At 36.4% G+C, this 26,484-nt stretch overlaps 1 protein-coding gene across 9 annotated transcripts in view; it reads right to left on the bottom strand.

Annotated features, from left to right (window-relative positions):
- Window positions 1–8,253: 8,253 nt before the first annotated feature.
- Window positions 8,254–26,484, bottom strand: part of ERBIN (erbb2 interacting protein) — a 129,730-nt gene continuing 111,499 nt past the window's right edge. The window contains exons 22-27 of one of the 9 annotated variants that reach the window (XM_086361991.1): window positions 22,511–22,654; window positions 19,839–19,958; window positions 17,256–17,465; window positions 16,080–16,172; window positions 15,516–15,590; window positions 8,254–10,349 (exon numbers count right to left, since the gene is read on the bottom strand). In XM_086361991.1, coding sequence (XP_086218117.1) covers window positions 10,242–10,349; window positions 15,516–15,590; window positions 16,080–16,172; window positions 17,256–17,465; window positions 19,839–19,958; window positions 22,511–22,654 — 750 coding nt within the window. In that variant the 3' untranslated portion in view covers window positions 8,254–10,241. The remainder of the gene's footprint in view (window positions 10,350–15,515; window positions 15,591–16,079; window positions 16,173–17,255; window positions 17,466–19,838; window positions 19,959–22,510; window positions 22,655–26,484) is intronic. The other 8 variants (XM_086361992.1, XM_086361993.1, XM_086361995.1 and 5 more) reach the window with 8 other exon arrangements.

Raw genomic sequence — 26,484 nt, 5'->3', positions numbered from 1 at the left:
TTTGTCCACACTAGGGACTCCCTAGTGCTACAGTAAGCAGAGATATCATTGCTTATTGCAGTTCCACATGTCTGTCTGTGGTACTGCACTCTGGTGTATACTGATTGTTCTCTAAGACGCACAAGCTTGCACCTTGTTCCTGCCTTAGATTCAGGCAAGACAGTAATCAGTCCCTCATACAGCACCCACTAAAAGTCACAATGTTAGGGACTTCCCTGGTGATCCAATGGCTGAAACTCCAAGCTCCCAATGCAGGGGGCCCACGTTTGGTCCCTGGTCAGGGAACTAGGTCCCACATGCTGCAACTGAGATTTCACATACCACAACTAAAGATCCCACATGCAGCAACTAAGAACTAGCACAGCCAAATAGATATTTTAAAAGGTTAATAAAAGTCAGAATGTTAGACGTATGTTCTGTTCTTTTCTCTCCCCATGCAGTAGATGGGATCTGAGGGTTTTCTCCAAATCACACTGCACAGCATAAAGGGCTCTGGCAAATTCAGTTGAGTTCAGTTCAGTCACTAGTCATGTCCGACTCTTTGCAACCCCATGGACTGCAGCATGCCAGGCTTCTCTGTCCATCACCAACTCCCAGAGCTTGCTCAAACTCAGGTCCATCAAGTCAGCGATGCCATCTAACCATCTCATCCTCTGTTGTCCCCTTCTTCTCCTGACTTCGATCTTTCCCAGCATCAGGGTCTTTTCCAATGAGTCAGTTCTTCCTATCAGGTGGCCAAAGTATTGTAGTTTCAGGTTCAGCATTAGTCCTTCCAATGAATATTCAGGACTGATTTCCTTTAGGATTGACTGGTTGGATCTCCTTGCAAGGGACTCTCAAGAGTCTTCTCCAACACCACAGTTCAAAAGTATCAATTCTTTGGCGCTCAGCTTTCTTTATAGTCCAAGTTTTACATCCATATATGACCACTGGAAAAACCATAGCTTTGACTAGATGGAACTTTATTGGCAAAGTAATGTCTCTGTTTTTTAATGTGCTGTCTAGGTTGGTCATAGACAACGCTTCTGAGGAGTAAGCATCTTTTAATTTCATGACTGCAGTCACCATCTGCAGTGATTTTGGAGCCCAAGAAAATAAAGTCTCTGTTTCCATTGTTTCCCCATCTATTTGTCATGAAGTGATGGCACCAGATGCCATGATCTTAATTTTTGAATGCTGAGTGTTAAGCCAACTTTTTCCACTCTCCTCTTTCACTTTCATTAAGAGGCTTTAGTTCTTTGATTTCTGCAGTAAGTGTCCCAGATTTTCGTACCAGGGTTTGCTGTGGTTATCTTTGCACCTTGCCTGGGGTGCAGGAGCCTTTTAACTTGTTTTCTGCTCTCTCATGTAAGTGTTTGGTCTGTGTACTGTTGTGCATCCACAAAAGGATGAGAGTCTAGGGCTCCCTATTCCACCACCTTACTGATATTATTCTGGTGTTGTATGTGTGTGTGCTCAATCGTGTCTGACTCTGAGCGACCCCACCAGGCTCCCCTGTCCATGGGATTTTCTAGGCAAGAATACTGGAGTGGGTTGCCATTTCCTCCTCCAGGGCATCGTCCTGACCTAAGGATCGAAGCCATGTCTCTGGTATCTCCTGCATTGGCAGGCAGATTCTTTACCACTGGGTCACCTGGGAAGCCCATTACTTCTAAGCTTGACCCTCTTTTAAAGTTCTCATCTGACTAGGCTGGGTCCATAAAGGATAATCTCCCTTTTGATTCATTTAAAGGAACCTGATTAGGTATTTTAATTTCATCCACAAAACCTTTACAATTTGCTATATTTGATTAATTAGAAGCCAAATCACAGGTTCTACCCATATTCAAGGGGAAGGAATTACACAAAGATACATATGTCAGGGATCAGAATCACGGATACTTTGTGAGAATTCTGCCTACCACACCAGTCATATCTTATGTTGGTGATATGGGTACTTCCAGAGATGCTAGAGTCTAACCTCAAGTGTTTCCAGAACCTATAGTAAATCTTGGCATAGAAGTGTTCTCTGACCCCTCTTAAAGGTAAAAATGGAACTCTTGTTCTAATGCCAGTCTCTTCTCTCATTAGCTAAGGATGTGACAAAGGCTAAGAGTACACGAGGCAGGCTCTTACCAAAGATTTTATTTTCGAGTAAGTGACTACATTTAAATTTTCTGGTGTTTCACAGCCCAATAGCTTCACTCCATTGTTCCCTGAATGTCCTACATCTCTGAGCCTTTGTTTGGAAAGTTTTATGTATCACTGAGTTGTACAAAACAGAAACCTACTCAAGTGAGCTTCAGAAAACATTAGAGGATTTTTAGTGTGGATCTAGAGGAAATTCCCAGAATCCAAGAATATTAACTGGGTTTATCAGGGACTGAAACTAATATAGATATGTATAGTTTTAGTTAATAAAGAAATGTAGTACATAAAATGGGAGAAGGCAATGGCACCCCACTGCAGTACTCTTGCCTGGAAAATCCCATGGATGGAGGAGCCTGGTGGGCTGCAGTCCATGGGGTCGCGAAGAGTTGGACACAACTGAGTGACTTCACTTTCACTTTTCACTTTCATGCATTAGAGAAGGAAATGGCAACCCACTCGAGTGTTCTTGCCCGGAGAATCCCAGGGACGGGGGAGCCTGGTGGGCTGCCATCTATGGGGTGGCACAGAGTCGGACACGACTGAAGCGACTTAGCAGCAGCAACAGCAGCAGTACATAAAATAAAAGCTAATAATAGAAAAATGTTAATGGAAAAATCTAGATGATCTATGTTCCTTAAAAGCTTTTACACTTGCTGGGGGGAAAAAAAAAGTGTAGGTATAAGAACAGAAAAACAAACCAAAAGAATACTACAGAGAGCTTGGAAAGTCTGTGTATGGAGATATATCTGATATATAATAATGACTGCAACACAGATCAATAGAAAGACATAAGCTTGTTTAGTACATGATGTAAACAAGGAGGCTGATCCCAACATTAGATCATATACCATATGACCTTCAAAGGATTAAAATCTGAATATTAATAATAAATAGCTAACCAGTAGAAGTAAATGTGAGAAAATAGCTTTTTGATTCAGCAACAGGGAAAACTTAAGAATAAAGCATGCTAATTTGTCTTCATCTATATTAAACTTTTTTTTCTAAAACACACCATTAACAAAGTTAAACAATCTAGACTGGGAATAGATATTTGCAATGCCTAAAATGAAAGGAGAATATTTAGAATAGACAAGGAACTACTACCAATCAGCCTTGTAAAGAAAAATGGGCACCAGGAATAGGATGATTATATAATGGCAAACCTTAATGGCTAACCAGTATATGTACTTGTCAAACTCACAAGTAATTAAAGGAATGAAATTTAAACCAATGTCAAATAGAATGTTATATTCATCAAACATGCAAAAGTTAGAAAGTCACATAATACTACTTGCAAATATGCAGGGAAATGAGATCCATATTTAGCTAGTCAGAGTATCAACTGATGCAGACTTTGTGGAAGATGGTTTTAGCGGTATTCTGTGAAATTAATAGTATCTATGACTAAGCCATTGTACTCCTAGGTATATATTCTAGACAAATTCTCAGTTTCAAAAGAATGAAATGAATGCAGATACTCACCACTGCGGTGTTTATGGCAGCAGGGAGGTGATGTGGAGGCATCAGAAGCATCCTTCACTGTAAAAATGGATAAGCCAAAGGTAGTGGAATCAAACTGTATGTACACACATCATGTGTGACAGAAAAGATCAAGAGCCTGCTGCATTTACTTGTGTAAGCAGAAAACACAAACACGCATAATACTAAATGTCTATTCTTTGTGTTAACACTATTCACCACATGAATTCCAACTTAGAATCTTCTATTTCATATCCACATTATTATCAATATTAAGTACACTTATCTCTGCTCTACTACAAGAGGTTTTGGTTCCATTAGATCTTGGATCCCAATCTACTTTTGAGATTAAAATTTCACTTTATTCCAATATATTCCCTAGTACATCTTTTTCGTTTACATTAAAAAAAATGGTTTTTGTCTGTACCATGTAGCATGTGGGATCTTAGTTCCCTGACCAGAGATCAAACCCATGCCCCCTGCAGAGGAAGCACAGAGTCCTAACCACGAGACCACCAGGAAGTCCAATCTTCTGGTACACCTTTTGGAAAGGTTATATGGGAGGTAAATTTTGAAACCTTGGATTTCTGAAACTGTATTTTGTTCTCAGGCTGAAACAACTTACAAGTTTTGGATATATGCTGATGAAAAATTTTAAAGTCAACCTGATTTTGTTCAATTTGCAAGGAACTTCTTTAACATTTTGGAACTTTGCATGGTGTCCTATATACCTGCTCTGAATGTCATGAAGATGTATTTAGAAGTGTATGCAAGTTACAGTTTTTGTTGAGTTATGAATGGACCAAATTTGATCTGCGGACCTATGTTGTGCTTCAGAACTTGGAAACTTTTGAATAATTTCAAGTGAGAATGATTTCTCATTCTGTATGTATCGCCTCTCTTTCCTATTGGATCCAAGTTGGAGCACGAAGACTTCTCATCTCACATCACACTATTTAATTATTTTGCCTCCTATTCTATGGGATCCAAATCTAGACGGGGTGATTTGCTCTTTAGATGTATACTTCCTACTTCTCAGCACAACTGTTGAATTTGTGGTAAATTCTACTTTACATATAAAGATATTTAAATGTTCCTAAGCTTGTTTTGTAAATTCAACATACTCACTTACCCATCAGAAGACACTGCTTTCAAATATTTTCTTTGCTTTCTTCACGATGTTGTTTTTCAATTGTTTGCTAACTATTGTTGTCATCATAGTATCTGACTGCGATAAGTGAATAACCTTCTCAAAATACCCGCACTGATGGTGGGTGATGGGGACATTAAACTGCCACTTCAAAATGACCGCACTTGTTTCTTTCTAATCTATGCACCCACACTTGCTGCTGCTGTCCTGAGTCAGACATCTCCTGCACACTGCTTGCCATAAAAATGGTTGTTATCCTAAACAGTCTCATGATACAGCACCCAATCGTTACAAGAAATCTTTCATTGTCCTTCTCTACTTTTTAGGTTTCCTTGAAGTCAAATTCACCTTCCGTGGTAGTCTTCTGTCCCTATCTGTCCTAGGTCTTCCAACAACTCTTCAAAGTTTATCTGTCCACTGCACTCCTATTTCCCCAAACTTTGGAAATTTAAATACCTTCACCTATCAGAGTATTAATAATGTTTGTGACTTCTAGGGGTGTGCATGGGAGGGGAAGCAAAAGCATGAATCAATATGCAACCTTGAACAATTTCCTTTGGGAGATAAACGTGCACATGGTTCTAGGGGAAACCAACGCTCTTTTGAAGGATGATTCTAATATGAAAGAAATGTTTTATCATCCATTCCAGGATGGCATTAGTTTTGAGCATTAGGTTTTGCCCTTCATGAAGAAGGGGAGCCCTACAATTATCCATCCTAAAAACTCATGCTCCACATACTAATTTTTCTTTGACTTTAATTTTTATTTGATTTCTTCACTTTAGTTTATTTTTCTTAGTGTTCTGTCAAGGAAATTAGTTGGGATGAACACGTAAAAAGATTCTTCTAAAGCTCTTTCTTGGAGGAACAAAATTGGTTTGATTAGATTTAAGGAAGGTAGTTAGTGGAAAACTATTTGTCAACAATCTTCTTCATAGAAAATAAAAATAGCTCTATTAAGTCACAGGGTGGTAGGGAAGAAAGCATAATTTTATAGCTTATACTTTTTAATTCACCAGTGATACATGAGCTTCTCATACTTCATTCTGAAATACTGAGGACGGTTTTAGAAGTTATATTGGCCAGATGAAAGCCCACGAGATATTGTAATTGTCCCTCCTTGTTTTAATTGAAGTGGGAATGGTATCAGTAATACCATTTTTCAGCCTCTTTCTTAAGACTCCCACAGAAAGGTTCAGGAGTACCTTAATCGTTCTCTAAAATAAAACCTGAGTAGATTCTACTGAGGTATTTTTCCCAAATAAACTTTCACAGTTGAGAATTCTGCTTAAATTTTAGGACTGTACCTTTTTGAAAGTGAAAGCATTAGTCAGTCATGTCTAACTCTTTGTGACCCTATGGACTGTAGCATGTTAGGCTCCTCTTGTCCATGGAATTCTCCAGGCAAGAATACTGGAGTGCGTAGTCATTCCCTTCTCCAGGGGATCGTCCCAACCCAGAGACCAAACGCAGGTCTCCCATGTTGCAGGCAGATTCTTTACCATCTGAGCCACCAGTGAACATTTTTGGGGACTATAAATTTTAATTTTGCAAACTGCTTCACAAAGAGAATGCAAAGTCCTAAAAAGAAGATAGCATTCTCTTACACATTTTCTAAAGCTATAAATGACTGTGCTTGCTATCCCCTGGGCTTAAAATTTCTGCAGAGGTAAAGAAACTATAGCTTTAGATGTTAAGATGGTCAACTTTGTCTAAATTCTCTTTTAGAATCAAAGGGATTACCTAAAGGTTTGAGCTGGCTGTTTATATAATCTAGTGTATCTTTTAAAAGTAGTTTCTTGTTCTCTGTACATCATCAACTATGTGTATTTATTAATGCTTTTGACAAAACAAAATTAATTTTAACTTTAACCTCTTTCATAAGAAATCTATTTATTATACATTAGATAAGGATAGCTAATAAGAACTTCAAATAATGAAAAAAAAACCTTTTCAAATAGATATGACTGATTGATCACCAACCTTGAACTAAGTAAAAAACACTCCAGCCCCACCTACGGCTTCCTTCAGAAGTTAACAACAGTAAGGTAAATCTGTATTTCCTTCAAACCCAGGGATACATGGGACTAAATGGTTAAAGAAAATAGCTGTCTTTTTATGACAATTTTTCTCACCCTGAAATTTCTAAATCACACTTTAAATAGCATTAGTTTATTTATCTATTCACTGTGCTATTTCTAACAATCTAGATGTATAACAAAAGTTTAGAATGTTTTACAAACGCTAATAGGATTTTCTTTTAAGCACAGCAAATATCTAAAACTTTACTTCTGTTCATGGTGATGTTTGTGTTTGAAGAATTTTTCAAGTATATATACAACTTTAAGTCCAAAGAGATCAGAAAAATATTTACAAAATAAGTATGTAGGGAATTTTAGAATTTCATGGACTCAGAGGAACCAATGATTCTTTAATCAGCATAAAACTGTAGTTTGTGTAAACAATTCTATTATGGACATATAATAATTTTTAATTGTTTCAAATTTTAGGGTGGTCAATTTTAAACACTCTTACTAAAAATAAGATAGTTTTGGTTTTATTGACTTGCTACATAATACTTATTAAAAATAAGTATGTCAATTATGGGCATGGGCTTTAACTACAAATTACTCATCCTATTTCTTCAGAAGATTTAAATTTTTACTTTTATTCAAATATTTAAATTTTATCACTATCAAAACAGAAATTCTAATGAAGCGTTATTATTTAATTCTAATTTTCCAATAGTTTAGAAAAAACTTTGGCTATCCATTTAAGTACAAAACTATTTTCAGTTTTTTATATGTCATGTTACTTATCTTGGTAACAAACTTTCTTCTTTGACTTAGTGTTATGAGAACATTAAAAAAATTTTTTTAATTAACTAGAATACTAGTGCATATAATACTTGTTGCACTTGTAATATTTCAGTATAATATACAGAGAACTAACTTAAGTTTGATCACTGATAAATCAATTGTTCTTTGTGGTCTATTTCCCTTTCCAAAATCATAGCCTGTGTATCTGATTCAAGGTAAAGAAGTAAAAAAATATCATAATTATACTTATTTTTATGAAAAGCACAAGTCGCTCAGCTGGGTCCAACTCTTTGCAGCCCCATGGACCACACAGTCCATGGAATTCTCCAGGCCAGAATACTGGAGTGGGTAGCCAGTCCCTTCTCCAGGGGATCTTTCCAATCCAAGGATCGAACCCAGGTCTACCAAACTGCTGGCAGATTCTTTACCAGCTGAGCCACCAGGGAAGTCCAAGAATACTAGAGTCGGTAGCCTGTCCCTTCTCCAGTGGATCTTCCCAACCCAGGAATTGAACTGGGGTCTCTTGCATTGCAGGCAGATTCTTTACCAGCTGAGTTACCAGGAAACAGAATAAGACTGTGAAAAATCAACTGAAACCAAAACAAGATGGGAATAATTTTAGAATGCCAAAATTAGTATTTTAAAATAAACTATGAATAAAGGGGACACCGAGGCTTGTCTTAAAGAAGCTGTTTGTCATTTTTTTAGAGATTACAACACACATACAATAAATGAATTTTATCAAAATACAGCACATTTTTCTACTATATTCATAAAAATCAATTCCTATGCAAATAGTACTGAAAATCAACTAAAATGAGTTAAAATTTACAAAGAGCTGTTAAAGGGTTTCAATCAATATTATTAAAACTATACAGTACAATAATCAATTGATAACATCTTGAAAGAAGTGCAGTATTGGAGTTCACATCTTTTAAAAAGTACTGCCTATTTACGATGACTAGCAAGAAACAAACGAATTCAACTCACTTTTGCAAAAATAATGTAGATTACTATTTTTGCTAGTCCTATAAAAGACTTTACCTTCAAACAAGGTTGAAGAACAAAGCATAACAGATTAAAAATTCCAAAATTATATTCTTAGTAATTAAAAATGGATTGTAATAACTGAATATTGCTCTAAAGAAAGGCTCCAGACTAGCCTCGACTAAAACAGTTCTTGGTCTTCTATGGCACTTTTTTCTGGTCCAAATAAGTATGCGTTAATTCTCACCATTGCATGTTATCCACATTTTATTTGATTACATAGAACAAAAAGAAATAAAAGTAATGGTCTGAACAAAATTCATAAACTCTATCAAATATTTGTTACACTTAACGAGGAACAAAGGCAGTTGGTGGTAAAACACTATTACACATACATTTAGAAACCCTTTAAAGACTCTGAAGTGTTGAGTTCACATTTAATGTTACCTGTAGGAACAGCCCTTTTTTTGAACACCATTACACACTGGTAGGCCTCAGGGGCCCACCCCTTTGCTCTCAATTCTCCACAGCAGTTCTCTATCACTATGCCAGTTTCACAGACTCGCTTTGGTTTCCTAGCTCCATGCACACTCTTTCCTTCTACTTTACCAAGGCAATGTGAGGCCAAACAACATCAAGAGGCCTTCCAAAATCTTCTCACATTTTCTGTTACAGCAACACAATCTCAAAACTGGCCATTTTAGTTTCATTTGTTGCTTAAAGTAAAAATTATAAATTAACTTTAAAATGGAGTACTAATTATAAAACAGATTGCAAGTACCACCATTTGCAAAAAAAAAAAAAAAAAAAAAATCAAGAGATTTCTGCAACACAGAAAATGTATGGACCAAAAATAAAGAAAGAAAGAGAATGCATGGACATGCATCTACAGTAGAGTTAAAAATTTCCTTTGACTAAAAAATTGAAAATTGATTCACTAGTAGCAACTGTATAGTCAAAGGCTATGACAAGAACAAATCCTATAGAGCTCATAAAACACAATTTATTGTCTTTTTTCTTTAAAAAGACATCACATTTTATTGCATTATTCTATTAATAAGAACACATTAACAAATGTTTTTTCATTCTTTGCTTCCAGATTTTTAAAGAAAATCACTGTTTTAATCTGGCCTTGGAAAGGGAACCCACCTCGCCACCTTCACCTACTCACTCTTCAGTTCAATATGCACATTGCAAAAGCCAACACTTCGAATCTCTTGCCCACATTAAAAGAAAAGTTTCAGCAGAAAAACATTAATACAAGTTGAATAAAAATAAGGGCATAAAAGCTATGAGATAGACAGCTCTGCCATCTGTCTCTGGGCTACAATCAAGGCTAACTAGAGCCTTGCACAGAGTTCAATCATGAGTATGAAATCCAAAAATAAACCTACACTCTATACAAAAACAACATACATCTGTTTTTGTAGCCTTGATTGCTATGTTTAAAAACCTAACGAGAAGTTTTATATGGTATGAATTCAATAGTCTCCCCCATATACTGTACAGTGGTTCTTTCCCTCTAATCACAAGTTCCATTATTTCATTAATGTACAAATTTGAACATAATTTTTTTGAGTTCTTCTTTATATATAAAAATAGTCAAAATATTAATTTCCCCTGCAAGTATCTTCCAATAAATCTTGCTCTCTCTCTGTTTTTTAAGTCCACAGCTCTTATGAGGAAACCTCTCTTAAGATGATGAGTTCTACTGTGTTCTGGAAAGTTTTTAGCAAGGACACTGCTTGTCCATGTTCAATATTGATAAAACTGTAGCCGTTAGCCTAGAAGAGAGAAGAAAAAGACTTAAAATTTTTTTTCATAATAATTTGTGTTTGCACATTTAAATTCCTGCCAGATAGTCCACAAATCTGGCAGAAAATAAGAATCATTTTGGCAATTTAAAACAACATCTACACTCCTGGGCTCCACCCCATCTCTATGGAAATAAAAGCTCAAAAGGCAGGACCAAGGAACCTGGATCTTGTCCACTTTTTCAGATGATTCTTATGTAGCAATCCTGATATTAGAAAGCACTTGTCTAAGACATAGTATCAGACATAGCGTTGAGTGTATACACTACGGTGAAACTGAGGCTGCCAAGTTACAAGGGTGGTAGAAGAGGCACAATAAAGGACAGAAGTGGCATGGATCTAACGGAAGCAGAAGCTATTAAGAAGAGGTGGCAAGAATACACAGAAGAACTATACAAAAAAGATCTTTACGACCCAGATAATCACGATGGTGTGATCACCAACCTATAGCCTGACATTCTGGAATGTGAAGTCAAGTGGGCTTTGGGAAGCATCACTACGAACAAAACTAGTGGAGGTGATGGAATTCCAGATGAACTATTTCAAATCCTAAAAGATGATGCTGTGAAAGAGCTGCACTCAATATGCCAGCAAATTTGGACAACTCAGCAGTGGCCACAGGACTGGAAAAGGTATTTTTATTCCAATCCCAAAGAAAGGTAATGCCAAAGAATGCTCAAACTGCCACACAATTGCACTCATCTCACACACTAGTGAAGTAATGCTCAAAATCCTCCAAGCCAGGCTTCAACAGTACGTGAACTGTGAACTTCCAGATGTTCAAGCTGGATTTAGAAAAGGCAGAGGAATCAGAGGTCAAATTGCCAAAATCTGCTGGATCATAGAAAAAGCAGGAGAGTTACAGGACAATATCTACTTTTGCTTCACTGACTATGCCAAAGCCTTTGATTGTGTGGACCACAACAAACTCTGGAAAAATCTTCAAGAGATGGGAATACCAGGCCACCTGACCTGCCTCTTGAGAAATCTGTATGCAGGTCAGGAAGCAACAGTTAGAACTAGACACGGAACAACAGACCAGTTCCAAACAGGGAAAGGAGTATGTTAAGGCTGTATACCGTCACCCTGCTTATTTAAACTTATATGCAAAGCACATCATGAGAAACGCTGGGCTGGATGAAGCACAAGCTGGAATCAAGATTGCCGGGAGAAATATCAATGACCTCAGACATGCAGATGACACCACCCTTATGGCAGAAAACGAAGATGAACTAAAGAGCCTCTTGATGAAAGTGAAAGAGGAGACTGAAAAAGCTGGCTTAAAACTCAACATTCACCAGGTGGTCAACACTGAAATCAGACTGATTATATTCTTTGCAGCCAAAGATGGAGAAGCTCTATATAGTCAGCAAAAACAAGACCGGGAGCTGACTGTGGCTCAGATCATGAACTCCGTATTGCCAAATTCAGACTTAAATTGAAGAAAGTAGGGAAAACCACTAGACCATTCAGGTATGATCGAAATCAAATCCCTTATGATTATACAGTGGAAGTGAGAAATAGATTTAAGGGACTAGATCTGACAAGAGTGTTTGATGAACTATGGACAGAGGTTCATGATATTGTACAGGAGGCAGTGATCAAGATCATCCTCAAGAAAAAGAAAAGCAAAAAGGCAAAATGATTGTCTGAGGAGGCCTTACAAAGAGCTGGGAAAAGAAGAGAAGTGAAAGGCAAAGGAGAAAAGTAAAGATATACCCATTTGAATGCAGAGTTCCAAAGAATAGCAAGGAAAGATAAGAAAGCCTTCCTCATTGATCAGTGCAAAGAAATAGAGGAAAACAACAGAATGGGACAGACTAGAGATCTCTTCAAGAAAATTAGAGATACCAAGCGAACATTTCATGCAAAGATGGGCTCAATAAAGCACAGAAATGGTAAGGATCTAATAGAAGCAGAAGATATTAAGAGGTGGCAAGAATGCACAGAACTGTACAAAAAAGATCTTCACAACGCAGATAATCACAATGGTGTGATCACTCACCTAGAGACAGACATCCTGAAAGGTGAAGTCAAGTGAGCCTTGCTGCTGCTGCTGCTGCTGCTGCTAAGTCACTTCAGTCGTGTCCAACTCTGTGCGACCCCAGAGTCAGCAGCCCACCAGGCTTCCCCGTCCCTGGGATTCTCCAGGCAAGAACACTGGAGTGGGTTGCCATTTCCTTCTCCAATGCATGAAGAGCGAAAAGTGAAAGTGAAAGTGAAGTCGTGTCCGACTCTAGCGACCCCATGGACTGCAGCCTACCATGCTCCTCTGTCCATGGGATTTTCCAGGCAAAAGTACTGGAGTGGGGTGCCATTGCCTTCTCCACAAGTGAGCCTTAGGAAACTACAAACAAAGCTAGTGGAGGTGATGGAATTCCAGTTGAGCTCTTTCAAATCCTAAAAGATGATGCTGTGAAAGTGCTGCACTCTATATGCCAGCAAATTTGGAGAACTCAGCAGTGGCCACAGGACTGGAAAAGGTCAGTTTTCATTCCAATCCCAAAGAAAGGCAATGCCAAAGTGCTCAAATGCTCAAACTACTGCACAATTACATTCATCTCACATGCTAGTAAATAATGCTCAAAATTCTCAAAGCCAGGCTTCAGAAATACATGAATTGTGAATTTCCAGATGTTGAAGCTGGATTTAGAAAAGGCAGAGGAACCAGAGATCAAATTGTCAACATCCGCTGGATCATGGAAAAAACAAGAGAATTCCAGAAAAACATATATTTCTGCTTTATTCACTATGCCAAAGCCTTTGACTGTTTGGATCATAATAAACTGTGGAAAATTCTTCAAGAGATGGGAATACCAGACCACCTGATCTGCCTCTTGAGAAATCTGTATGCAGGTCAGGAAGCAACAGAACTGGACATGGAACAACAGACTGGTTCCAAATAGGATAAGGAGTATGTCAAGGCTGTATACTGTCGCCCTGCTCATTTAACTTATATGCAGAGTACATCATGAGAAAGCTGGGCTGGATGAAGCACAAGCTGGAATCAAGATTGCCAGGAGAAATATCAATAACCTCCGATATGCAGATGATACCCCCGTTATGGCAGAAAGTGAAGAGGAACTAAAGAGCCTCTTTATGAAAGTGAAAGTGGAGAGTGAAAAAGTTGGCTTAAAACTCAACATTTAGAAAACTAAGGTCATGGAATCTGGTACCATCACTTCACGGCAAATAGATGGGGATACAGTGGAAATAGTGGCAGATTTTATTTTTTGGGGCTCCAGATGGTAGAGATGCAGCCATCACTGCAGTTGGTGACTGTAGCCATGAAATTAAAAGACGCTTACTCCTTGGAAGGAATGTTATGACCAACCTAGACAGCACATTAAAAAGCAGAGACATTACTTTGCCAACAAAGGTCCGCCTAGTCAAGGCTATGGTTTTTCCAGTAGTCATGTATGGATGTGAGAGTTGGACTATAAAGAAAGCTGAACACCAAAGAACTGATGCTTTTGAACTGTGGTGTTGGAGAAGACTCTTGAGAGTCCCTTGGACTGCAAGGAGATCACACCAGTCCATCCTAAAGGAGATCAGTCCTGAGTGTTCATTGGAAGGACTGATGTTGAAGCTGAAACTCCAATACTTTGGCCACCTGATGCGAAGAATTGACTCATTTGAAAAGACCCTGATGTTGGGAAATGTTGAAGGCAGGAGGATAAGGGGATAACAGTGAATGAGATGATTGGATGGCATCTCTGACGCAATGGACGTTGAGTTTGAGTAAACTCCGGGAGTTCATAATGGACAGGGAGGCTTGATGTGCTGCAGTCCATGGGGTTGCAGAGTCACAGACAACTGAGTGACTGAACTGAACAGAAGATTAAGGCATCTGGTTCCATCACTTCATGGCAAATAGATGGGGAAACAGTGGAACCAGTGACAGACTTTATTTTCTTGGGCTCCAAAATACTGCAGATGGTGACTGCAGCTTGAAATTCAAAGACACTTACTCCTTGGAAGAAAAGTTATGACCAACCTAGACAGTATTAAAAAACAGAGACATTACTTTGCCACCAAAGGTCTGTCTAATCAAAGCTACTGGTTTTCCAGTGGTCATGTATGGATGTGAGAGTTGGACTATAAAGAAAGCTGAACGCCGAAGAATTGATGCTTTTTGAAGTGTGGTGTTGGAGAAGACTCTTGAGAGACCCTTGGACTGCAAGGAGATCCAACCAGTCAATCCTAAAGGAAATCAGTCCTAAATATTCTTTGGAAGGACTGATGCTGAAGCTGAAACCCAATACTCTGGCCACCTGATTTGAAGAACTGACACATTTGAAAAGACCCTGGTGCTGGGAAAAGTTGAAGGCAGGAGGAGAAGGGGACAACAGAGGATGAGATGTTTGGATGGCATCACTGATCAATGGACATGAGTCTGAGTAAACTCCAGGAGTTAGTGATTGACAGGGAGGCCTGGCATGCTGCAGTCCATGGGGTCTCGAAGAGTCAGACATGACTGACTGAACTGACTGAACTGAGAAGAGGTTGAGGTCCAGTCTTCCCACTTGCCTAGGAGCCATCAAAGCAAGAACACTATACTTCTTGTGATAGGTTAAACATTTAATGAGGTCTTACTGTACACCAGATACACAGTTCTAAATGCCTCTCAATACTTAAATTAAATCTTTTAATTCTCATAACCCACAAAAGGGATTCTTTCTCATCTTATTTTAGAACAAGCAAACATTCATAACTTGCGCAACTTGTTCGTGCCATTAATGGTTGGATGGCATCATCGACTCAATGGACATGAGTGTGAGCAAGCTCCAGGAGATGGTGAAGGACAGGGAAGCCTGTTGTGCTGCAGTCTATGGATTCCCAAAGAGTCTGACACGACTGAACTACAACATTCATAAACTTAATCAAAAGGCTAGGAAATATTTCAAAACTGCTAAGGTGTATTTAAAATGATTAGTATGATTTTCCAAGGTATAAGGCAGAAGTATTTTAAGCTATGAAAGCACTAGGGAGCAGCCTATGAAAAATGCCTCTGTTCAATCACAAATATCTAAAGATAACTTCATAAAATGCTTACTTTCTACTCTGGCATTTGATGAGTTCAGATATTATAAAGAAAAAAAAAAAGAATATAATGAAAGATGTGTCTTAAGTTACCTGAATAATTTTATCACCTGGCTGCAGTAATTTTGATGCTGGTCCTTCAGGCTGTACCCTTGTTACAAATATACCCTTTAATAACAACAAAAAAGATAATTATTTATTGGAAAGAAGTATGCATAAAAAGAAGAGTAACAAGGAGCAATCTTTTTTATAGTATGCAAATATTTGAATTGTGGTACAAGGTTTCTCCCTGTCTTCTCCAATACTGTGATAATGCTATGTTATTTGTGCTTCTGGTGATTCTTACAGTAGTACAGTGATTTTTTGTTAAAGTGATAAAAAAAAAAGTACATATATAGATGTGTAGAAAAGTATTAACAATTAAAATGTCACTTCACAATATAAAGAAGATTAATATTTTGGAGTTAAATTTGTATTCCTCAAACAATTAATTTGTACTGATCACACTTCAAAACTAAAAGCTGAACAGGGAAATCATATGGTGACATCTATCTAGATTTAAATAAATATCTGTTAGATTTTTACTTATGCATAAAAGGCATTAATTTAGTGAATAAAAATTAATGGGCATTTCAAGGATATATAAACAAAACTCACATCGTCATCAGGTCTGAATGGGTTTCCTCTTCCCCCAACCCCTCCTGATATGCTAAATCCAAGTTCTGGATCCTTTTCAACTCTTACTCGAATCTGAGTTAACACAAAAATAAACTTATTGCTGTATCAGGAAAAGTTACAATGATATTCATATGGTAAATTAAGTTCAAGAAAACATAAATATGTAGGAATTCACCAAAAATAAATATTTGGGCAGATGAAATGAAACTACAATGTGAAATAATATGTTAATGAGTTAGTGAGTTAAAGGCACAGCTAAGATTATAAAGCATAGCTCCTAAATCAATCTATTGCTATCTTATGAGGATTATGCAACCAATTAATGTTGACTTTATATATTTTGGACATCACAGACTCTAATGACATAGAGCATACACACAAAACATGTACTTTATTATCAATTTCCATTTGCAAACATCTAAATTACACAATATTTCTGACTATGTTTCATAAGACATATAAAAGATCCCTGGGTGGTTGTTAGGAGGCTAACTTCTTTCCTGAATCTGTTTATACCCTTCAAAGGAGCTAGGATTGATGATCAATTAGTATTATTTTTTACAACCAAGCTATAGAAAAAGAGGCAAGAGCTAAATTTTGTTGTAAAACACTCTCTTTCTCCAGAAACTAAAACAAAATGAATGATACATTTCTCTAAGTTTCTAATGATATTATTTTATTAATAAACTATCAAAATACATGAATATATGACTGTTGACTTTGAAAGCAGTTTCTAAGATTTAATTCTCAAAGCTCTTTGGAGACTATAGTCCAGTTTCAGAAACCAAGTATCAAATAACAATCAGCAGATATAATACACCTTTAAAGTTTAAAGGTCTACTATTTATATTCCTGAAGAACATTTGATTATTGGAACATCATCAACCAGTTTGGAAAAACAACCACCTTAGGGAAAATAAATCATGCCGTCAACGCTATATCCCATGTCAATTTATCAGAATGGGCGGGGGAATCATACAGTCAAGTTAAACCACAAAGTTTAATACCTTATAAACTTAACATGAAACCAAACTATTAAACAAAATGGTAAAAACTATGTTAAAATTCTATATGGATTTATTGCTATAATTAAATAGCCTATAAAATACATTAAAAGCTTAGTCTCATAATCCAAACAGTCTTGATCATTCTTACCTCTTGCCTTGCCAGTTCATGGCCTTGTCTAGGAGAACAATGGGGCTGTGTGTATGGAGGCTGGTGGGCCACTTTCAGCATCAAGTAATCAATTAGTTGTTCTCTAGAGGGATGCCTTGCCACAGATGCCTGAGGAAGGGGGTGATGTATTTGACTATAATTTGCCTGAGGCCTGAGAGGCTGGCCCATCTGTCCATTACTCAAAGGCATCTAAGAAAAACATGAAGTGTCTTAAAATGACTAATAATAATGTCTTATAACAAATATTTGGATTTTCTTCTTGGAGCATTACAAAAGCACTTGAGTTTAACATTCTAAATCACATTATCATGCCATGTATGCCATTTTTTGTTCTGATTTTACACTTTTAAAAGGAAAAGAAAAACCCTGTTAATGTCTTAATTCTAAGTCTGCCTGATGCTTGCTGATAGATTCACTCTTTTAAAGCTTCAAATTAATCACATCTACATTTAAAATTGTTTGCTTTTCTGTAACCGTAACCCAGTGTTAAAATGATAAAACAGTATGCCAAAATTTTAGAATTTAAGTAAGCCCATTAAAAGGGAATCTTTTCCTATACTTAGTCTCTCACATATACTCAAAAGATGCATTTGCTGTTTTTTTGTGGTAGAATTTTTTCATAACCTGAGTATATTCTTTTACTTCTATTCTTTCCTTTCCAGAATTAAAAAGCCAATCCAGCAATGCAATAGAAAACTGATTTATTCCTTTTGTGTGTGTGTGTGTGTGTCTCAAGTTATGAAATTTTAAACTCTCTAAATACTAATTCCATAGAGCGTGAGCCACAAAAGTTAAACCTTGACATTTTACTTCTCACAGACTAAACAAAAAAGTCCAGATTATTTTGTTGCTGTTAAAGAATTATCTTTGTTTTAAAGACTCTTGTCTTTTAGACTTAAAAATAATCTTTGTGGAAATGTGATAATAGCTTATTCTGTTAGTGTAAGGAATCTATCTGAAAAAAAAAAAGGTTATATTTACATTATAAATATATGCATATAAAGAGATTTTTGTGTAGAAGAGAAAATAAATACATTTAAGCTATTCAATCATTTAAAACTTCACTGTTAACTATTAACCCATAAGGAAATTACAGAAAAACTGCGAGGGAAATTATCTGAGTCCTGTTTCCCTAAAATTGCCCCAAGTAGAAAAGTTTGGGAAAAGATTAAGACAACAATTTCACAACTATTTATCTTATGTGCATCTTGCTGAGGAACACAAAGTTTGGTTTTGGTGAAGAATATTTTTACTTAAACAGAAAGTTCTCTTTTTCACTGTATTATACTTGAGAACTTGGTAAAATATGAAGTCTGGGTATTTTATGACAGGGCACAAAGATAACCCTCTATCACAAATCTTATATTGGTTAGAGAGGAGAAAGAAGTGCTGTATTCTCTGTTTTTTAAACTGTGCTTGTTTACCACTTGGTCACTAGACCTGAAGCAATTAATCTGTCCAGGAGCACTTAAATACTGTGTGTGTGTGTTCAGTTGTATTTGCCTCTTTGCAACCTCACATACTATAGCCCTCCAGGCTCCTCTGTCCATGAGATTGCAGCTATTTTTTTATGCACACTTTGTAGATAGCACTTGCTTTTCTCCATGCTAATACAATTTACTCCTATGGGCAGATTCAATACCTTTCTCCTAGGGAGAATACTCTAGACAATAACTGCTTCTGACTCATTCTTAAGACTCCCTGACACATAGAACTCAGGCATACTTGACATTCTACATCAGTGTTAAACACTGCCAAGGAACATACTAAACTGTGATTAGCAGATTACTCGGGAGAATAAAACACATAAAACAAACTCGGTAACCAAAACTACAAAATGGATATTAAAAAGCAACTGGATAGGAGAGCTCAATTAAAAGAAAAGCAACCAAAAAGGGTAAAATAAATAAATATGTGCAAACTTAAATGGCTGGGTTCCTACTCTCAAGGACAATGCCAAAGTTTATATAATATATAACTGTGCTTCACAATTATATCTGGTTATACTAGGGATATAGGCTTAGTTAAGATAAAAGAACAACTGAGGAAAATACTAAAGAAAAGAATTACGTATCCAGCACTGGAGACAAAAAAGTACTCTCTAAATGAGTGACGCTTTAGTTTAAAAGTAATAAGACTACAACCATCATCTATTCCATCATACATAAAAGTCTTTCAAGGTGACTTCCAGTTGCATTAGAAGTATTATCTGTTAAAACGCCTTCACCATCCAATGACGAGCTTAAGACAGGTTCATGTTTAACTCTCCAAACAGTTTACTATCAGGAATGCCCAAAAGCCTTTGATTCAAAAGACAAGATGATACTACAGAAATCCAACATTAACAAAATGATTCTTCAGTGTGGACAAAATCATGGAATAAACTAAGAAACAGCAGAGTGAAATTTTATATATTATTTCTCAATTATTAAAAAAAAAACTCAACTAATCAAGAGGGAAAGGTCCTCACAAAAGCATTTTCACTGTTAAAGCATATTTCTAGTTCAAAAGCTGTAAAACACAGTAAGCTCACAGATACTACTTCATTCCCTGAGCACCTACTTTCATCAGGCTGTCTGGAAGAACATCTTTGTGACTAAGTGTAGCTGATGGGTAGTTCTGCTGTCCTGAAATGAATATATCATCTTGACAAGGATCTCCTGGACAAGATGTCTGGGGATGCTTCAAATGAGGGGGAAATAAAAAATAAACAAATAATGATCTTTAAGATGTGAAACCAAAACAGTGATGACACTTAAGAGGAGATACTGATAGACAATGGAAAGACGAAGAACTTAATCAAACATTACCATCATAACTGCACCTTTATAAGGGCTGTTAACTAGATATATTGTGGTAATCACTGTACAATACATACATGCATCAAACCATCATCATGTATACCTTGAACTAACACAAGGTTATATGTCAATTATATCTCTAAAACTGGAAAAAAATTAGTACTTTTAACAGTCTTTCAAAGTTACGTGGCAAAATGTTTATTCTTATAATGTGTAAAAAGTACACCTGAATATATAGTTAAGATATTCATGATGCTTTTATGATTTTATTTACAGTAATACCTAGCTTTTAACATTTGCAGCAGTAAGTTTAGTTATTAATCCAAATTAAGACGCCCAAATTTTAAGAGCAGCTAAAATATATGTACTCCTGTTGAGTACAGAAAAAAGTTTTAGTTAAAAAGAAAAAAATTAACTGCTGTTCTTTTAACAGCATAGTATCATCCAGGATTTACTTCTTAATGATGAGCAATATCAATAAATATACAGTCTTACGTGTCTATTTTTCACTTTAATTTAATTCTAAACACACAAAGCTATATTTTAGAAAACTAAACAGATTCTGATAAATAGCAGTATTGTTACCTTCAAAAAAGTGTTATGGCTGGCAACACAGATATGCAAACTTCTACAAAAGGCGTTATGTAAAAACCCAAACAAACTTTCTGGCCAACTCAATATATCAGCATTTTGAAAAATAATGTGAAATCTACTTCATTATTATATGCCACAGGATACATACGAATCTAAGTGTTTGTAATTTAGTCTTAGGAACCATATCTGTGACAAAGCTATCATGTGCAGTCTGTTACTAGTTCAAATTATGGCTTAGTGGGTTTTTGTTTGTTTTTTGTTGTTTTGTTTTTCTTTTGGCTGTGCTGTACAGCATGTGGATCTTAGTTCCCTGGAGTCTTAACCACAGGACCACCAGGGAAGTCCTGGCTTAGTATTTCTAGATGTAGTTTGATCTGATTTTGCGTATTTATACAGTGAATACTTTATTTGCCTTTTCTATTTTTGAGACGTGTTTTCAGAAATGTGTAATCATCAACTTAACTCACAGCTTGAAGTTTAAACTCAAGTGTGAATGTACAACTATATCTTTAAATGAACAAGTACATTATGGATAAAAAGTTAAAGTGCAACAGACTCAAAGACTCTGAATTTAATAATAACAAGCAAAAGATATTACTGATCAAGAATTTGTAAAAAACAATTGCTCTAGATGACTATAAAGATTATCCCTGAGTTAATAACCCCATGGCTTCAGCTGCAAAGAGCACCAGAAATGCAGGGCTTACTAGCCATCATCTCCTCTCTCCCTGTTTCAAGCTGCTAAGTTACAAAATGATTGCTGCCACTAACATGTAACACAGAAACCAAGTGGCAGCAGGTGACAGAGGACAGCAAGCTGAGTGAGGTGCAGGCAGAGCAAAGTGAACCCAGGATACTGCCCCTATCCGAGAAAACAACAGACTAAAGCCAGGAGTGTATGAAAAAGTAGTAGGGGACTGGGGGTGGTGAGAATGGGGACGCTCAAGTAAAAAGCAAAGGACCCAGAAGCAGGGTCAGTATGGAAATAAAACTGTGTGGGAGAGAGTAAGCATTACAAAGGGAGAAAGGTCTTTTCAGGATGGAAGAAGGGCAGAGGAAGTATTTACTCAGAGGTCATGCTACCACCTCAAGTTGTTATGGAAAGACATATAAAGTTTTATAACAGCCAGAGTTGTTCTGTTCTTTCTCCTTTTCTGTCCTTCTTATCTGCTACCCTTAACTTTCATTAAGAATAAACCTTCCTTCTTCCCACAATGATTAGGTGGGTGTTAATGGATTTGGGTTTTGCCTTTTCACTGGTACTTATTGCAATTTCTCCAGCCTCACATTTAATCATATTCTGCAAATTATGATTAAACTTAGTTCCAGGTATTTATTTGCCAACTCTCAGTCACTAAAGTGAAAATTATTCTTTCCTACAACGCCTCTAGGTATTATGCATGGCACAGCATTAAAACGCTGAGTTAGGGAAAGCAAGCTAATTTTAAGAGAGCACTGCAAAGAAAAAGAATTTTTAAAAAACCTCTTCAACTCCTATTGCTCACCCCTTTTTACATAAATAAGAGCTGACTACACCTTTAGTTATGACCACAGAAACTTAAGAGGTAAAGCCTAAATCAGCTTTGCAGAGCTTTACAACTAAGCCATGGAAGAACTGGGAGGTAATCAAGGTATTTATTAACCCACAGTACAGATTTATTTTCTAGAACTGTTAAACATTATTGACCCAGGGATTTTTGCAGAAACTAATGCCAGTGGCAGGTGATTTGTTATGTAAGTGGATATTCAAACACTCTGGTCAACAACACTTGGGTAACATGAAATGTGGGCTTCTTTCTCATTTATGTACTGAAGTACTGATCTACTGCAGGTACTCACTCGAAAAGTGTGCCCACCAGAACCTCTTCCGTCTGCAACACTCAAGGCGAGACTGCCCTGGCTGCCATGCAGATCCCTAGAGCTGCCATAGTGAAAGTTGCTTACAGCAGTAAAATTGGAATTAAAGGACCTTGACAGCATGCTCTGAATAAAGAGGGGATAGATTTAACAGAGATTAGTGTAGCATGCAAAATTCACAAGACACGTTATACACATAGACATATATAAGTAACCCCCAGATCACGCAGGAATACCATGCAACACTGAATTTTCAGAGACATTGAAAGAAATTGGAACTATTTACCATATATTTACATGAAAACATATATGTATACACACATAAATTATATGTAAACCCAACCATTTACATGTTTAAACACCAAAAAAGAAAGTGCAAACATACAGCTGCTCTTAGGCTATTATGTTCTACTCCTAACCTATCTTATTAGAAGTTCATCAGAAAATAGGAATTGATGTCACATCCAGATGTATTTGTATGTATATGGTTACACACAGAACACAAACTAATTTCTTTGTAAAGACAAACTTTACCAACACTCAGTTATTTCTAAGTCAAAATGGTTTTATAGAAAGAATGCTTCATTCTATAGAAATTGTCTTAAGTAAATACATAATAAAGCACAAAATGTATTTGCAAAAAAATACTTGGCTCTTGTAATTTCTAATAAAAATTACCTTCCACACTTAAAAAATGTCTTAAAGCAAAGTTTAATACACACACAGACTTTTAGGGTATAATATTTAAAAGGCTCCTCCTACTGCTCTGCAATTATCAGGAAAAAAATTCCAATAAATCTAGAAAATGTACATGTAAAACTCTTTTCCCATTCAAATAGATATTAAAGGTGATTGTATTTTTTGAAGTCAGTAGTGGCTCTGCTGTTTAACCTTCAAGAAGCCTTCAAGTTTCACTGACAGACGCCTTCCATGACTGAGTTTATATAAATGCCTAATCACCAATCCCAGAGTTGCCTGAACAATGTACTTCAATAAAAGCACTGCCTGATTCTCCCTGTTCTTGCTTGGTTATTCCCAGAGTTCACTACTGTACTTTCACATGTGGATGCTTTCAGTCATGTCCCTAAACACTGAAGGTCTGATTGTCAAACCAAGAGAAACCTCATTTTGAACATGGCTTCTTAGTAAGAAATACACAAATGCTTGTTATGGCCATAATAAAGGAAGAAAGGAAGAATTTACTTTCTCCAGATTATGAAGTTGATCTCTTATACAAAGAAGCAATATGACATTTCAGAATGAAAAGAATCTATAAAACTACACGAACAAATTTAGGTGTTTTGTGAATTCTAAAGTAAAGACCAAGGGAAAAGCTGAATAGGCCAGGCTCGTACTTTCTCAAAGCATTTCACAAAGAATAAGGATTTGGCAGAGGCAAGTCATAGGTTCCCCAAACATCTGATTAAAAAGTAAAAATAAATTATACACATAATCGCACACAGAAACATGAAAAAAACACACGTTTGTGCATTATAACTCAGTTTTACATGTTAACTTGAGTGGTCTGATTAACTCTCTTTAATAATATGTTAATCTTGGAACAAAGTCTTTGCTGTCATCTTTGAACATATATGAGGTTTTTGTAAATATTTCACTGAGTAAGAAGGCTAAAAGTTCGGAATAGGTCTGACTTTGAATTTAGGCCTGTAGAGAGAGACGCCCACATAAAACTGCACCCTATCAAAACAGATCAACACATTGTGCAACGTTCAATTAAGTGCTGAACGTATGTCCTGGACGTTGTTTGCTACACGTTAATAGTTGTATAACAGCAAGTAAAAATGGAAATTATCATGTTGTTAATCATATGGAGTGCTTCTTATCAGTTTTTAATATAATAAGGAATACTGACAAATATTGACATTAGGAATAATTTTACAAATTTTTATTCCTTTGCACTATCTGTTGATAAGTTTAACTCAGTCAGTCTTGAGGTTTCTGAGGTAAGATCTATTTTCTATGTTTGTGTTCCAGGTACAGTTTTTGGGGAAGTTGGGAAGGAGGGGTTACTACTTAAAAAAGCCAAGTGAGCTTCAATAACTAATTGCTTTCTGTTTTACTATTAAACTCCCAGCTGGGCAGAGCAGCACCTTTTCCTCTTGAGGTAGGGCAGGCATTGTGAAATCCCCTGAGAAAAATTTTCAAATGCCCACCATGCCATTAGAATTATGTTTAAGGAAGAGAGGGGGAGATGCAGAGGAACAAATAGAGATCTCCCATCACCATCCACCATTTTCAGCCAATGCTTTCAAGTCTGGGGTCTAAATTATGTTGCCCTGTGTCCTCTAAAGCTTTTTCCTAATTTCAATGAGTTAATTCTCATCTCTAAATTACCAGTGGGCAAACTGGGAAACAACTGCCATGTATTCTCCAAGCAATCATACAGTAAATTCTAAACATAAAAAGCAGAAAAGTACAAGAACAATGAGATGGCTAATCCTTGCTTCCTAATTACTAAAGTCCAGACAAATCTCTGACAGGAAAATAGTGGAGAATAGCCATCTGAGATGTCAACTAACAACAACATTAAGATAACCAAACTCATCTAGTCCTCCAAATCTGCTATTCCTCATCAATATCTAGTTAATGGCATTCCCCAAAAATCAATTCCCCAAAAAACAATTATTCAAGGTACCAACCTCAGGTTTAATCCATTTTCCTCAATGAATGATTACAGGAATATTCCCATCAGAGAAAACCCTTATAAAGTCTATCCCAGAACTGCCTCTTGAATTTATTTTGTCTCAATTCCACTGATACATTTCTCATTCTACTTATTCTCAGGACTGTAAGACAGTCTCATAACTCAATCAACTTAACTATAACTATAGCTTCTTCCTCCGCAAATCCAGTTACACATCATCACCAGAAGTTTATTTATAAAACAGCTATGTTACTCCTTTACTTAAGAAACTTCCAAATTCCTCAGATAAAGTACACAAATTCAAGAGCCTCAACAGAATGTACAGAATTACAGCTGAAACAAAATGGATATAGGACAATGAAGCTGCCTAATGCTATAGATGCTCAGCTATTTAAAGCTACAGAATTTAAAAGAGCTAATTATTAGAAACAAAGGTTCAATGTGAATTGATATAAGGTATTAATCCTAATTTTAGGCATTGATTTCCAAACATTTTGACTTCAAGAATTTATTGAGGTTCTATACACTAGCTCCTATTAAAATATCTTATATCAATAAACAAAGCTGAAATAATTCTTGGGTAAAATCCGCTGAGAGATATGAAGCTGAATCTTGCAGAATGAATATGCCATATATATTTGGGCCACAGAACTGTCCTAATATATCGGTTTTAAGATTAATTTTTTTTTAAACATTTCTCTCTTTTCAAAAGAGTAATATCTACATATAAAGTTACAAAAGCTCATCTACATGAGCTTAAGTTACTTAACAACAATCTCCTAACTATATTAGAGCCACAGACACCTGAGTTCAAACAGGCCAGAAATGCAATATAGGAGAGTCAATAGTAAATGCCATGCCAGAAGCCATCTGAGTCAGTGACAGTGTTAGTTATACAACATGAACTGGGAAAAAAAATCTTAGGGGAAAGATATACATTTATAATACATTTCTTGTTATTCTGTTAACTATATAGTGAATTGCTGTTTTTATACACATATTTACATAATTAATTATTAATAGATGAGCAGGAAGTCAGGAAATACTGAACAGAGGTAAACATGTATATACATGTATTATTTGTAGTATGTGCGGCGCAATCTAAGATACACAAAAGAATGTAAGCCCATTAGAAAACATTAAGAAGTAACAGGAAAGAAGTTCCTATCACTATCGCAACTATTTTGAGCCTGGGTCTCAACTTGGACCTCTAATCTCACTACCAAGGAAAAACTTCTAGAATATAATAAGTATGTATTCAATAATTCAGAGTATCTTATTTCATCTTGCT

This window comes from Bos grunniens, chromosome 20 (assembly GCF_055505025.1).
Source record: "Bos grunniens cultivar Pamir isolate PY7600 chromosome 20, Bosgru_T2T1.0, whole genome shotgun sequence".
Taxonomy (NCBI): Eukaryota; Metazoa; Chordata; class Mammalia; order Artiodactyla; family Bovidae; genus Bos; species Bos grunniens.
Note: the sequence above shows the minus strand (reverse complement) of the source record. Positions and strands in the feature narration are given on the sequence as shown.